The 15491-nt window shown below is 46.1% G+C and overlaps 1 protein-coding gene across 1 annotated transcript in view; it reads left to right on the top strand.

The window, feature by feature from the left end:
• Positions 1–6711: 6711 nt before the first annotated feature.
• The window catches only part of GFPT1 (glutamine--fructose-6-phosphate transaminase 1), a 51046-nt gene continuing 42266 nt past the window's right edge, over positions 6712–15491 (top strand). The window contains exon 1 of the mRNA XM_074940210.1: positions 6712–6849. Within this exon, the coding sequence (XP_074796311.1) occupies positions 6843–6849 (7 nt within the window). The 5' untranslated portion in view covers positions 6712–6842. The remainder of the gene's footprint in view (positions 6850–15491) is intronic.

The raw sequence follows: 15491 nt of genomic DNA, 5'->3' as shown, positions 1-15491 counted from the left end.
AGAGAGGCGGTTACTTGCCCAAGTTCACGCAGCAAGTCAATAAGACAGGTCGGCCCTGCAAATAAATCCTGATCACAGCACCCTGCTGTAACCATTGGACAACATTTCCCAATAAAGTATCCCCAGACAAAAGTAACCGAGGTCACTGTATTATTCGCTGCTTAAAAAACCTGCGTGCATATGTGGAAAAATGTATTTATGAAACACAGCTTCAACCATTTAAAAAGTAATTGATGGCTGTGGATTCATATTGTAAATTTCTGTTAGTAAGCATTAGTATGTAAATTTAATAGTATCAAAGTGATGCTTACAAATGAATCTTCACTTAGCAAATAAAAACAAAAAAACGACACTCACCGTTAGATTTCTGTGAAAAAACGCATTGGTTCATGAAACTGAATAAAACAAATGTTAGATGGCAGTATAACAATGACATTACCACCTGCATTGCAGTGGCACCTAGAAGCCCAAGTCTTGGGCCAGGGCCCCATTGTGCTAGACACTGTACAAACAGAATAAAAAAAGATGGTCTTTGCCCCCTAGAGTTTACAGTGTAAGTAAATTATACATTAATATAAATCTTTAATAGTACATTCTGATTTTATGACAGCTAAAAGTTGGTAACATTATCAGATCATTGGGAATTTCACTCTGGACATTCAAAGTTCTGCATGAAAGATGTCAAGCTCCTTCAAAAGAACCCTGCTCCTGTGATTTTCCAAGAGTAGGAGTGCCAAACCCAGAAGACTGGCTTCTGAAATGGGTCTGCTACAGTCTGCCGTAAGTACAACTCCAAGTGCCGTAGCTGACAGTCACTTAAGCCATATTTTGAATTGCTGGACTTTAAAAAAATCAAAGTGGTACTATGGGATAGCGCTTGGAATAAAAATATATTTAAAACACTTATGACAAATGAAAATAAGATTCTGCTAGCGAATCTCTAATATGAATATCATACATCAGTACATTTACAATTCTGCGGAAAAATTCAAGAGCTAAGGGTTGTCACTGACACCTTCGCTTGCACTTACTTTGCAGATACTTATACATTCAAAATATTCCACAAGATTAAAAAAAAAAAAATCCACACAAACTAAGCTAATACTGCTCTCCTCTTTTATAGACACTCAATTACAGCTATCTAAATTCTCATCATCTTGAAACTGTTCACAGGAGATAGAATACCTGCTTTTTCACAGGATGTGATTCATTCCAAGCCTCTGGAGGAAACTAGCTTGTTATGTCTTTTTATATGGCAGTACCTCTGGAAATAGAACTTTGCATGATGTGAAGCAATCAGCAAACATAACCCCCTCTGTGATGGGATTCATGAAGCAGGTACTTTCAGCCCAGCAACAGGAAGAAATAGCTCAGATTACCTAACAGTCACTTATTCAAAATGTATGTGTCATCAAAGATTGCAAAAGATTAAATTGTTCTGGATTTTTTTTGCGTAGCAGGTGCGTAGATAGCCATCTGAAGCTCAGGACTTTAGACAAAATTTATATGCCTAGATTACTCCGTTCAGGGTTTTACCCAGAGCACTGCAGTTAATGTTATATTTCCAAACTCTGTGTTTGTCAGACAGCTATGTAAAGGTTTTCGTTTGCTTTTTTTCTGCTGGTAATACACTTGGGCCATATCTCCACTAGAAAGTTATACCACTTAAACCATACCAGTGTAGCTATTCCTGTACAGGAATAAGCTATGCTGGTATCAAACATCTTTATATTGGTATGACTGCGTACATAGTAGGTGATACATCTATTTTGGTCAAAAATCACCCCTCCTCCCCCAGCTGAAATAGTTAGACTGGTTTAAAAAGAGTGCAGAGCAGGGCTTGGAATAAGAACAAAAATCTTGTGGCCTAATTTTGGCCATTGTGGGGGAAAAGGGATGTAACCATTTCAAGAATGAGCGCACATACAGCTTGCAAAAGCAGAGTCGGCAGAAGTGGTTGAGCAGGGAGAGGTGGAAACCAGCCAAAAAATTCAAGTGGCACAGCTGTACGGTGCCCCCTGGAAGCTGGCACCCACAGCAACTGCCCTGCTTGCTCCTAGAACTGACGAGGGTGACCAGTCAGTTTATAGGGACCGTCCTGATATTTGGGGCTTTTTCTTATATAGGACCTATTATCCGCCACCTCCATCCTGATTTTTCACACTTCCTATTTGGTCACCCTAGAACCGACCCTGAGTGTCATTGTATGTGTATACTGTCTTTAGGTAACCCAGTCCACAAAGTGATATGTACCATTAAGGATCTGCACAAGGGTTGGTGTATGAAGTCCATTACTAGTTCCTGGGGCGTACACACCTAGAAACATGGCCTATGTCTCCTGCCTGTTCAGTCTCAGCTTAGAATACCCTTGGCATGACATCTGTCTGTAGTTTTTCTAAAGTGCCTATGTGGGTAGCATTTTAGCAGTAAATACACTCATGATCTACTGTGGTGCTAATGAACAGACAGTATGCATTTATTTGGGTGCTTTGGAGGCCTTGATTTAGTCCTGACCCTGCTCCCACTCAAGTTGACGAAACTCCCATTGACGTCACTGAAAAAAAATAAATCTAGGCACCTCTCAATTCATTGTTGCCACTGGCTCATATTAAATTCAGCAGTGAGTTTCAGCATGGGGAACTGCAAAATGCTGGGGTGGTCTTGCAGCCTAAGTCAGCATGGAACAGCAAAAAAAAACCCCACAACTGTGAAAGAAAGAAGTGGATGGATTGAGTCTGTTTCACACATTGGCTGTGAAAATGTGGATGGTGGTGCTTTGAGGTTAATGGGGATGACATTAGAATCATAGAATATCAGGGTTGGAAGGGACCTCAGGAGGTCATCTAGTCCAACCCCCTGCTCAAAGCAGGACCAACACCAACTAAATCATCCCAGCCAGGGCTTTGTCAAGCCGGGCCTTAAAAACCTCTAAGGATGGAGATTCCACCACCTCCCTAGTTAACCCATTCCAGCGCTTCACCACCCTCCTAGTGAAACAGTGTTTCCTAATATCCAAGCTAGACCTCCCCCACTTCAACTTGAGACTATTACTCCTTGTTCTGTCATCTGCTGTCACTGAGAACAGCCTAGATCCATCCTCTTTGGAACCCCCTTTCAGGTAGTTGAAAGCAGCTATCAAATCCCCCCTCATTCTTCTCTTCTGCAGACTAAATAATCCCAGTTCACTCAGCCTCTCCTCATAAATCATTCATGTTTCATTGGCCAAATAGATCCTACAATGTCGATGAGTTATGAGGGGATGGAAGGAGAGTTTATTTCTATTCGTTCTCAGTTGTGCTATGATGATATATTGGTAGATTCCTCTTGCGCCCCCTCACTCCCCCCTCCGGAAACCGGTTCTTTTATTGTCAGGAACTACTCAGTCGTGTAATCTGCTCACTCAGAATCTAGATTATTGCCTGTCAAAGGGTGCACCATTTCTATTGTCCCTTAATTAGAATCTGTTAAGGTAGGATCACATGGAGTCACAGAAAAAAGTGAGTAAAATAAAAATTTAAGGTCAACACTCCACCTTTAGAAAGGGCGGGGGGGGAGGGAACTAAACAGCTTGATTTTAAATAAATACTCTACTGAAAAATCATGTTGTAAAAATGTGTAATTTATTTAGGTTACTAGTTTCACCCTACTTGATGCATGAGTATGCAATTTACTTGCTATGTATCCTGGGTGTTTACTTTTGTATTTTTCAAGTCAATTTCAACTTAGAGTTGGAAGACTGGTTTTCAAAATCAGCATGGGGTTGTTTATTTTTTTTCAATAAAACTGTTGTCACTGGAATTTTTTAAATTGTAGGAAATTTCCTTTACTTTTGTACTTGCCAAAAGCTTGCTTTTTCAGAATTTACACATAGGGACACGTTGCCTGTCCTTTTCAAGAATGGCTTCTTCAGCTTTTTGCAGTGCAGGGTCTCCATTTACTGCTGTTTAAATAGTTCTTTTGTATAGTATTTGATAGAGACTTTAATTTTTAGATGCATATTGTTTATTCTTTTAGATGTTTAATATTTTGTCACTAGACTGGAGCTCTTCTGCCAGCAATATACGTCTTATTTTCAATTTTATCATTATTTTACAGTGTTATCTAGGGGTTAGAACAGGCGGGACTGGCAGTTAGGAATTCCAGTCACTGTGAATTCAAGCAAATTGCATAACTTTTCAGTACCTTAGTTTAACTATCTATAAAATGGGGTAATACAAATAATAAATGTCGAGGCTTAATTAATGCTTTGATGAAGCATCACCATTAACACCATCACTGACTTAAAAAAACACATACTCTTCTCTTACTGTCATAGGAGTCCTCCTACCATACTCACCTGCCACTCAGTGTGTTTGGACTTCTCTCATTCCCTGCTGTCTAGTCAAAGTTCCACCCTAGTAAAGGTGGTAAATCGGGCAGTTGGTGTTACAGCTAATTACCAAACCTGAGTTCTAAACTCCAATCCCCAGGGATTTACAATGTGCAAAGTGTGATTGGTTGCTAGGGTTGTGCCTGAGTGCACAAGAAATCTGACTGTGACTTCCGAGCAGTCACATGACTTTGTTGTTTTTTTAATCATGAGTATCAAGTCCTTCACTGAGGATGGGCAGGGCCAGGTAGTCTATGAGGGGGGAGTTAGTTAACGTCTTCAACATGTTATTACTTCTGTCTCTTCTAAACATTCAGCAGTTTCATTTAGGATGAACTGATTGCTCTTATTTCTTTTATGCGTACCCCAGAATGTATTTTACTACTTTCAAAGGTTGCTCAATAGGAGGCCCATGATGGCCACAGTAGCAGACTTTGCACGTTGTAACAAGATCCCTACCTACCTTCCAAAACTCTGTTGTCCCCTAACATAGTTACTTATGTGATTTTAGTTTATAGTATAGCATGGCCCTTAGCTGTGTTCTATAATAAAGCAAAAGCTTTGATCAGTCCTGGACTTTAATAATAATCTGACGAACATCCCCTCCCCGAATGTCCTGGTCTTGGTCCTTCCTATCCTTGATCATGTGGTGTGTAATATGTCTGAAGTGTTGTCAATCCAAGGTTTTTAGACTAAAATTTCTTACAGGCAGGGACTGTATCGTCTTTGGTATTTGTACCGTGCTTTGCCTGGCAAGCTACACAAAGCTTTTCTTCAGCTGACCTGAAAAAAGCTCTGTGTAGCTTGGAAGCTTGTCTCTTTCACCCACAGAAATTGGTCCAATAAAAGGTATTCCCTCACCCACCTTGTGGTTAAATAATATTCCTTTAGACACCACCTTATTATTAAACTCATTTTTTAGGTTTCATGATTCAGACCCAGAAATTGGATGAGGCCCAATTAATATCCCGTTACTTCCTCCGCACTCTCTGCCCCCATTACCTGGATGTTGGCTGTAACTGAACAGTTCTAGATACCCTTAACTTGGGTTTGAATAGAGCCTGGGAGTGGCTGGGTCATTACACATATTGAATATATTTCCCCATGTTAAGTATCCTCACACCTTCTTGTCAACTGTCTAAATGGGCAATCTTGACTATCACGACAAAAGTTTTTTTCTCCTGCTGAAAATAGCTCATCTTAATTAATTAGCCTCTTACAATTTGTATGGCAACTTCCACCTTGTCTGTATATATATATCTTCTTACTATATGTTCCATTCTATGCATCCGATGAAGTGGGCTGTAGCCGACGAAAGCTTATGCTCTAATAAATTCGTCAGTCTCTCAGGTGCCACAAGTACTCCTGTTCTTTTTGCGGATACAGACTAACACGGCTGCTACTCTGAAACCTGAATAGTTCTTGGCTTTTATGGGGGATACTGACGCTGTTCCCTTGCCATGGAGGGCATGCTTGGGCATAGCTTAGCCTGCCCACCCAGTCCCAGGCGCCTACAAGGCCTGCTTAAAAATAGAGCTTTTCTTAGGTGAGGACATGCCGCTCTAGTAGAGTCTAGGAGCAGACTTTTCCCATGCTGCCCTCCAAGCCTTGCCGGAAAGTGCAGATGGGAGTTCGTAGCAGAGAGGTAGTCGTATTAGTCTGTATCCACAAAAACAACGAGGAGGTCGATGGCACTTTAAAGACTAACCGCTTTACTTGGGCATAAGCTTTTGTGGGTAAAAAAACCCCACTTCTTCAGATGCAAGAGGGGAGTTTGGTCTCCAGTAGGCTGACCAGAGAGCAAGTGTGAAAAATCAGGACAGGGGTTGTGTTGGGGGGTGTAATAGGACCCTCTCTAAGAAAAAGCCCCAACTAGCAGGCCTGTCCCTATAAAATGGTCACCCTCGTCTCCAGGCTGGTGCACGGTCAGTGCCAAGTGCGGCCCTTCCAGTGAGGCGGGAAGTGTCCTGAAACCCCACAAACTCTTCTCAGGGGGAGGGCCAGCGGCTGGGGTCATGTTTGTTGGGGTTGGGGGGCTGGTCCTACTTTCTGCTGATGGCCCCCCCTTCCTCTGCTCCCCTTATCCTTTCCCAACCCCCCATTTCCCCTCCCTCCTCTGCTCCCCTTGTCCTTCCTCAGCCCCCCAGTTCCCCTCCCTCCTCTGCTTCCCTTGTCCCTCTCTCCTCCCCCTGCCCCAGGCGGATGCGGATCCGGATCCGGCCCCGTCCTGCCACGTCCCAGGCGCCACGGCGGAGCTGCGGGCGGGGCCGGCCGGCGGGGCGGGGCGCGGCGCGGGCCGGGCCCAATGGCAGGGAGCGCGGGGAGCCTGCGCCCCCGGGCCCGGCCTGCTCCGCCCCCGGCCGCGGCCCCGCAGGAAGAGCGGCCCCCGCCGGCCCGCAGAGCCGAGCCGAGCCGAGCCGTGCCGTGCTGTGCTGTGCTGTGCTGTTTCGTCCCGTCTCGTGGCGCAGGCACCATGTGCGGTAGGGACCCCGCCGGGGGAGCGGGCGGCGGGGGGACACGGGGCGTGTGAGGGGAATATGCGGGGGGCAAGGGGTGGGGGTATACGGGGGGATGTGGGGGCTATACCGGGGGGACGTGGGGGGCAAGGGGTGGGGGCATACGGGGGGACGCGGGGGGGCTATACCGGGGGGACGTGGGGGCATACGGGGGGACGTGGGGGGCAAGGGGTGGGGGCATACGGGGGGACGTGGGGGGGCTATACCGGGGGGATGTGGGGGGGCAAGGGGTGGGGGCATACGGGGGGACGCGGGGGGGCAAGGGGTGGGGGCATACCGGGGGCTATATCAGGGGGACGTGGGGGGCAAGGAGTGGGGGCATACCGGGGGCTATATCAGGGGGACGTGGGGGGCAAGGGGTGGGGGCATACGGGGGGATGCGGGGGCTATACCAGGGGGACGTGGGGGGCAAGGGGTGGGGGTATACGGAGGGATATATGGGGGTGTGCGGGGTATACAGGGGGATATATACGGGGGAATGTGGGGGCTATACAGGGGGGTGTGGGGGTAAGGGGTGGGGAATGTGGTGGACATGGCGGATACTTCGGGGAGCAGTGGGTGGGGGATGTATGGGGAGCTGGGGTGCAGGGTGTGGGGGAACTCGGGGGACATGGGGGATCTAAGGCAAATTCAGGGAGAGCAAAGGTGGGGATTTAGGGGGAAATGAGTAGGGATGGAGGAGTGGGGGGTGGGGATCTGGGGAAGCTAGTAGGAGAGGGGGAAGCATGGAGAGCAGGGGATGAATGATATGGAGAAAGTACTGTGGGCAGGAGTTAGTGATAAGGAGGATAAAGGACGATATAGAGAGTTTAAGGAATAAATACGGGGGGGAGCTCAGAAATGATTAGTATAAGATGAAACAGTGCGTGTAGCCAAGAATGTGAGACTTCTTAGGAAGCTGGTGTATAATGATAGTTGGGGGCTCTTGGGGGCAGGGCAGATATAGATGATCTTTAAATGAGTATGTTACGCGCGTGCGCACACACACACACACAGTAACTTTTTAAAATCTGGCCCTTTAATATTCATGTGCAAGTCTCCTGCTTCAGGGTATATGTTTCCTTTACATGCTTCTTTGTGGTAAAGCATGGGGTAGTGGGAGGAGTCAGGGTTGGCAACTAGATTGTGTGTTTCAGAGTAGCAGTCCTGTTAGTCTGTATCCGCAAAAAGAAAAGGAGGACTTTTGGCACCTTAGAGACTAACAAATTCATTTGAGCATAAGCTTTCGTGAGCTACAGCTCACTTCATCGGATGCATCCGATGAAGTGAGCTGTAGTTCACGAAAGCTTATGCTCAAATGAATTTGTTAGTCTGAAAGGTGCCACAAGTCTTCCTTTTCTTTTTGTAGATTGTGTGTGTTTAACTTATCACACATGCATCCCAGTTCTCCTTGGAGTGGGGAAGGGGTCGGGGCCCTTTGGCAGTTCTTTGTGTCTGAGAGGTATAGGAAATTTCCAGTTAATCCTTGCTGGAAAGAGATTCCTTGCAAGTCTGTTGAAGGGAAATAGAACTAATAGGCAGATCATACTGGCAAATTTTTACCCTCACAATTAAAATAATCACTGGACTGTGTACATTCCCTAGTTGGACTGTGTGCGGCTAATTTCAGTATAAAAATGAAGTTGATGAACGATGCATTGACTAAATGTTCCTCACTTATTTCAAGATTGGGAGACGTGTCCATTATTTTAGAGATGACCGTAAATACATGTACAGTAGTTTCCTCCCAGAAATTATTTTACCATCTCTAACTTTAAATGACTTTGTATAGCATTTCATGCCAACAATGCTTTCCCAAAGTATGAAAAGGCTGAGACCTTAAGTATCTAAGCGTTAGTTGCAGAACAACAAGCACGTGCACAAGAGGACTACGTCCTATGGCCATTTGTTGGTTTTGTCGATATCTGACTCAGCGGCAGGTTGCACGAAGGGTGATGCTACTTTTGTCCTCTGTCTTGTCTGGGGCTGTAGGGTGGGATTTTCAAAAGCTAGAAGCACGGTGAAAGTCAGTGGAACTGAATGCATCCGATGAAGTGAGCTGTAGCTCACGAACGCTTATGCTCAAATAAATTTGTTAGTCTCTAAGGTGCCACAAGTACTCCTTTTCTTTTAGTGGAACTAGGGTTTTCAAAAGCACCTAAGGCCTGGTCCAAACACACGGTTGCACAGGTTTTAGCTAAAAGTTTGATTTTTTTAAACTGGTGCAAACCCATGGGTGGATTCTCTAGAATAGGTTTGCCACACTGGTTTGCACCAGCTCAGCTAAACTAGTTTCTGTTCTTGTCTGGTGTGTAGACAAGACTTAGGGTGTTTCTACCCTACATTGTAAATCCAGGTCTGTGAGACTGGGCGTATGGACTCAGTGCTTCCGAGTCCACGCTTGAGTGTTCACACCGCGTTGTAAACCTGAGTTTACAGTTGCTGGACCTGCGTCTCTCAGCCATGCTAACATGTCCACGCTGCAGCAGACCTTCTGATTAGGGTCTGTGTCTTGGGCTGCGTCCACACGGCAAAACGACAGGCCTTGAATGACTCGGGCTCTGACCCACTCACCTAGAAGGATCCTAGGACCCTGGTTCTGATTGTGTCCTGACCCGAGTCAGACTGATTTGTGTGTGGACAGAACAGAGCTTGAGTCAGAGCCTGGGCTTAGAGTGCAGTACAGACATACTCTTAGAGTACAGGTCATTCTCTGCACCCCCACCCTCATTTGCTATGGAGCTGTCGAAACTCATCTCCAGTTGGCCCTGAATGCCAGCCTCCACTGCCCACTTGTTACATTTGAAAACAAAGACCTTCAAGCTTTCTCCCATGCTGTCCTGTAGGCTTGTGAGGCGCTTTCCATAAACATCTGCAAAGCTAGCTCATTATCCACTTTGAAATGCCTCCTCGAAACTCTCCTTGGCCATGATGCCTACAAAACATCGGAGAACAGTTAGGAAGCTGGTGTGCTGATATTACTGCCCTCTATGATGATCGGTGTTGTCTCATTGTTTACTTTTGTTCCCCCATCCGTCTGTATCAGTCTCTTGTCTTATACTTTGATTGTAAGTTCCTTGGGGGCATGGATTGTCTTTTTGATCTATGTTCCTATAGTGCCTAGTACAATATGGTCTCGGTCTATACCTATGGCTTCTAGGTGCTATGGTTACAGCCCAGTGCAGATACAAATTTATGTCCACGGATATAAATCAGTATCCATGGAACTGCAGGGCTCTCCCGGGAACCACAGTGGCGAAAGGAGCAGAACGTGGGGCTGCTGCTTCCAGGAGCCAGCATCCCGCCCTGGACCGACTCCAGACAGGAAACTCAGACAGCTGCGTGGAAGGGCTGGGGTCGGTACAGCCTTGCCAGAGGAGTTGCCGGCGCGGGGCACTGGCTCCTGGGAGCGACGGCCCCATATTCTGCTCCTTTTGCTGCTGTTATCCGCGGATATCCACATCCACTGATATAAATTTGTATCCGCGCAGGGCTCTAGCTGTGGTAATATGAATAATAAGTCAATGGGGCTTGTGCTCTTAAGGCACTTAGACACTTTTCAAAATCCCATCTAAATCCCATCTATAATCAGATTTCCCTTATCGATGAGATGATATTTGGCAACATCTTTCTTGCCCTGGCCCCCATAGTTTGGACACAGGAGTAAAAAAAAAGTCCCTCTGTTCCAATTTTTCTTTCGTCACATTAGTTTCAGAGTTGCGTCTCTCTGGAGATTGATGCTGTATTTTTTGCTTTTTGGTTTCCACCTTTTAGTTTTTCTACATCTTTATTTTTAAATTAAATCCCGTTATTGAACTAAATTAGCTTTTATATATTTTATATCTGCTTTGCACGCCTTCACAATTTCTTCATCCTGCTTGGGAATAGAGGATTTTGAATTTTTCATGAAGTGTTATCACAAAGGTTGCTATGTAGCTTAGAGGGGGAGTATAAGGGGTATGAAGGGCTGTAGTCAGTAATGTGTGTTCCATCTTACATTATGCTAATTTTGTCTCAAAGTGGAAAGTGGGACAATGCTAAGAATAGAATAGACAATTATTACTATAAATGGCTTGCTGCAAGCATGCTGCCAGTTTTGGTGCAGTGGGAGTCTCTCCCCTGGGAAATCCAGCCTTTGAGATGTGCAGTATTCTGCTATTTATTTTTTAAAATTGTGGTGACCCTGAAAATTCTTTGGGTCAGTGTTTAGTGTGTGCCCTTTGGATCTGGATACCTGCACAAATATTTCCCCCCTGTTTCAATACAAGCAAAACTGTTCCTGGATGTTGGAATGTCTTGTTCAGTAACGTGAAAGGTGTCAGAGCTTTGGCAGTACCAGTGTGTTTGCATCTTGTTCCTGGTGAAGCAGAGAGATTTCCTGTCCGAAGAATCGAAAACAGAGTACAAAAGAAGCATTAGCGTAGTTGTGTTTGGGTTATGATGTAATGTAAAAATATAAGCAGAGTAGGATCTTCTCCCTCCCTCGCTGCAAACGTTGAAGCAAAGATCGGAGGCAAGCTAGCTTTGAGAAAGCTATGCTGAATTCCAAAAGAAACAGTTAAATTATAGATTATCATCATAGCCAGAATTAAAGGTGAGGGACCCTTTGGCTGCAGGGAATGCAAAAAGGTAGAAAATGAAGGTTGTGTGTGTGTGTGTGGAGAGGGTGGGGTGCTAAATTACTTGAAACCGCTGTATGTTGAATTGGTATGCTTTTGTGGACAACTCTCCTCTGTTGGATGGAATCTAAACTATTTAGTTGCATGTTCTTGGTCCTGTACTAACAACAGCCGTTAGCTTCTCCTGTTGGTCAAGTGACAGGGGCCTTTGCTTTTGGAGCAGGAGGGCCTGAGTTCTGTTCCTGCTCTGAGTAGAGCTGGTTGGAAATGTCATTGAATCTGAAATTTCTGGTGCCTGGGAAGCCCTGGGAGACCCAGCTTGAGGTGGGGCTCTCAGGACTTTAGGATTCCCAGCTTGTTAGCAAGAAATTTGGAAGCACTGGGAACCCTGGCTCTAGCCAGGGCTCTTTGTGTCTAGCCTCCAGTCCTGCAGGCTGGAAATCTTTGCGGGGAGGGAGAGGGCTCAGAGCTTTCAAGCTTACTGACACAGAGCTGGGAGCCTGAAGGTTCTGGGAGAGGTTTCCAGTGTCTGTGGATCTGTAACAGCTCTGGGCCAGGAACCCCAGGGTTTCCAGACTCTTGAGCCAGCTTTCTCCCCAAGCTACCTGCTTGCGAGTTGGCTAGCCTGAATAGCTAGCTGCCCTGGGAGACTGAGGGCTTAGGATGGTCTTTGTGGAGGTGCTGCCCCTGGGAACTTGGGTAGGTCCTGAGTAAAAACTGACATCCTGTGTTTCAGCCAGCTCTAGTTTGGAGGGGTAATGTTATTCAACATAGCAATATCTGTAAAGTTCTACAGGGCCCCTGATTTATTGTAAAAATTGTGGCTAGCTAAAAATACAACCTGAAAGAACTGAGAACATTTATCTACTTTAATGTCTCGCCTGTGATTTCTTAAACTAGTTTAATTCACTAAATGGTTTAGAACGGGGCGGGCAAACTTTTTGGCCTGAGGGCCACATCAGGTTTCCGAAATTGTATGGAGGGCCGGTTAGGGGAGGCTGTGCCTCCCCAAACAGCCAGATGTGGCCCAGCCACCGCCCCCTATCTGACCCCCCCCGCTTCTCACCCCCGAGTACCCCCCCCCCCCCGGGACTCCTGCCCCATCCAACCCCCCCATTCCCTGACTGCCCCCGGACCTCCTGCCCCTGACTGCCCCCCAAAGCCCCATCGAACTCCCCCCTCCTTCTTGACTGCCCCCCTTGAACCCTGCCCCCATTCAACCCCCCTGTTCCCTGCCCTCCGACCGCCCCAACCCCTATCCACACACCTGCCCCGCTATCCAACCCCTCCTGCCCCCTTACCATGCTGCCTGGAGCACCGGTGGCTCAGGGCGCTACAGCTGCACCGCCCGCTGGAGCCAGCCACGCCACCGTGCAGCACAGAGCACCGGGTCAGGCCGCGGCTCTGCAGCTGCATTGCCCGGCAAGAGCTCGCAGCCCCGCCACCCAGAGCGTTGCTCCATGAGCACAGTGAGCTGAGGCTTTGGGGGAGGGGGAAAATCAGGGGAGGGGCCGGGGGCTTAGGGGCCAGGCAGGAGGGTCCTGCAGGCTGCAGTTTGCCCACCTCTGGTTTAGAAGGCATTCTTGTATTAGGAGAACGTAAATAAGAACCTAAATAGATCATAACAGTTGCTGTTAACTTTACATTCACCCTATTAGCTCTGCTCTCTTGGCAGTAGTGGTCCTGAAATCTGAATGCATGGATGACTTAAAGTTCAAATACCTTAAGGCAAGTACTTGATCAGGAAATCTGAACCTGTTTGGTTGCACCCATTGCAAATGATCCAGCCTTTGTAATGCTATTCCCTTCTTGCCTGGGGCAAGTAAGATTTATTTTTGTTTTGTTTTGGGCAAATATAATATTTTATTCATCACAATCATCATGGCAAGGGGCAGATGTGTGGATTTGGTGGTTGGGCTGGTAAGGTTTGGTCATACAAGGCTTGTGTAATGCAGTATTCACAGGGCAAATCAGTTTGCTGGCTGTAATCCGGATGGATGAAGTGAGTCTGTGGTGTGGATGCCCTTAACCAGTTCAGACTGACCTCAGAAATAGTTTGAACACAGGTTTTGTAAAATGATCCGGCCTAATAGTCTGTAAATAATCAAACCAGTGAGATACTATAGCTGGACTTTTTTTTTTAAAGGCTGAATAATTTTAGGTCTAATATTTGTAGTTATTCAGGATGTAATCTATCTGATGATTGCTGCAAGCGTCAGGAAGGAGGGTTTTTTTTTTTCAATCCCATTAACACCATTGCACAACTAGTTAGGTGCTTTTCTCTGAGGCATCAGCTAATGGCAACTGCTTGAGGTAGGATGCTAGATTTGATGGAACAATAATCTCCTTTAATTTGGAAAAATCATGTCTTTCATATATAAGGACACTTACATGTATTTGAGCAGTAAAGAAGCCATCCGGTGCACAAGTATTGTTCCTCCACAAAATGGATGTTTTTCCTGCTCACTTTCTTAGGTACTTTGAAAAGCTGATGATGTAAAAGTAAGCTAACTATCCTATCTGTAGGCTGCAGCCATAATAACAATCATCTGCTCATTTCTGCCCATCAGTTGAGTATCGCTGCACAGACTTAGCATCTTCTCGTCACTCAGTGGTTCACAGAGTTGTCCAGTTGAAACCAGCAGGTAAATGACAGGGATCCAATCCTGCAGGATGTTGAGCACCCGCTGTTCCCAGTGGAGTAAATAGAAATTCGGGGTGATTGGCATCTCACGGAATTGTGCATTGGTTAAAGAAACATAGAAATATAGGGCTGGAAGGGATGTCAAGAAACCATCAAGTCCATCTCCCTGTGCTGAGGTAGGATTAAGTTATACCTACCTTATGTACTACTTTCTTTTGGTGCCTAGGTTTCGTGGTTAATATTAGAACATGTTTTGGCATTTGGTTTCTCCATCAGTTTCATTTGTAGAGAAGTCCTTGCTTCCCTCCCCTCTCCCAGTTTGTGAGGTGTTTTTATTTAACCAGAAAAGGAGCACTTGTGACACCTTAGAGACTAACAAATTTATTTGAGCATAAGCTTTCGTGAGCTAGTGAGCTGTAACTCACGAAAGCTTATGCTCAAATAAATTTGTTAGTCTCTAAGGTGCCACAAGTCCTCCTTTTCTTTTTGCGAATACAGACTAACAGAGTAGGCTACTACTCTGAAACCTTTATTTAACCAGGTGTTTGTTTGTTTGATCTAATTTAGGCCCTGTTCTTGCAACAAATTCTGCACAGACAGAGCTCGTTCCAAGATCAAGACCTTAATCATTATCATTAGGACAAAGGAGTCCTTTAGTGTTAGTGCATGGATGAACTGGTAGGATAGTAGGAATTACTCTAAAAATATAACAGGTTTCAGAGTAGCAGCTGTGTTAGTCTGTGTTCGCAAAAAGAAAAGGAGTACTTGTGGCACCTTAGAGACTAACCAATTTATTTGAGCGTAAGCTTTCGTGAGCTACAGCTGATTAAGTGAGCTGTAGCTCATGAAAGCTTATGCTCAAATAAATTGGTTAGTCTCTAAGGTGCACAGGTACTCCTTTTCTTTTTTCTAAAAATATAAGGCACCCTTACAGCATGGTACAAATATACAGTAAATTAACATTGCCTAAGAGCAGGGTAAACTCAATTTACCTTAGGGCCAGGGCCAGTCCTCAAATCCTCCCAGCAGGCCAATAATGTCACTCATGCTGCCCAGAACTGCCCTCCCCCCCACAGCTCCCCCACCTACCTAAGGCTCTGGGAGTTTGGGTCCGGGAGGAGGACTGGGGTAGGGGATTGGGGTGCAGGCTCTGGGAGGCAGTTTGGGTGCAGAAGAGGTGAGAGGTTGGGCTCGGGGAGGGACTTTGGGTGGGAGATGGGGTCTGGGGTGCAGGCTCTGCAATGGAATTTGGGTGCTGGGTGCAGGCTCTGTGCTGGGGGTACGGGGGGAGGGGTGCAGGCTCTGGAAGGGAGTTTGGGGGCAGGAGGGTGTGTGTGGGAAAGGGGTGGGGGTGCAGGCTCTGG

The sequence above is a fragment of the Natator depressus genome, chromosome 26 (genome assembly GCF_965152275.1).
Source record: "Natator depressus isolate rNatDep1 chromosome 26, rNatDep2.hap1, whole genome shotgun sequence".
NCBI lineage: Eukaryota > Metazoa > Chordata > Testudines > Cheloniidae > Natator > Natator depressus.
This window is presented reverse-complemented; position numbering and strand designations above follow the sequence as displayed.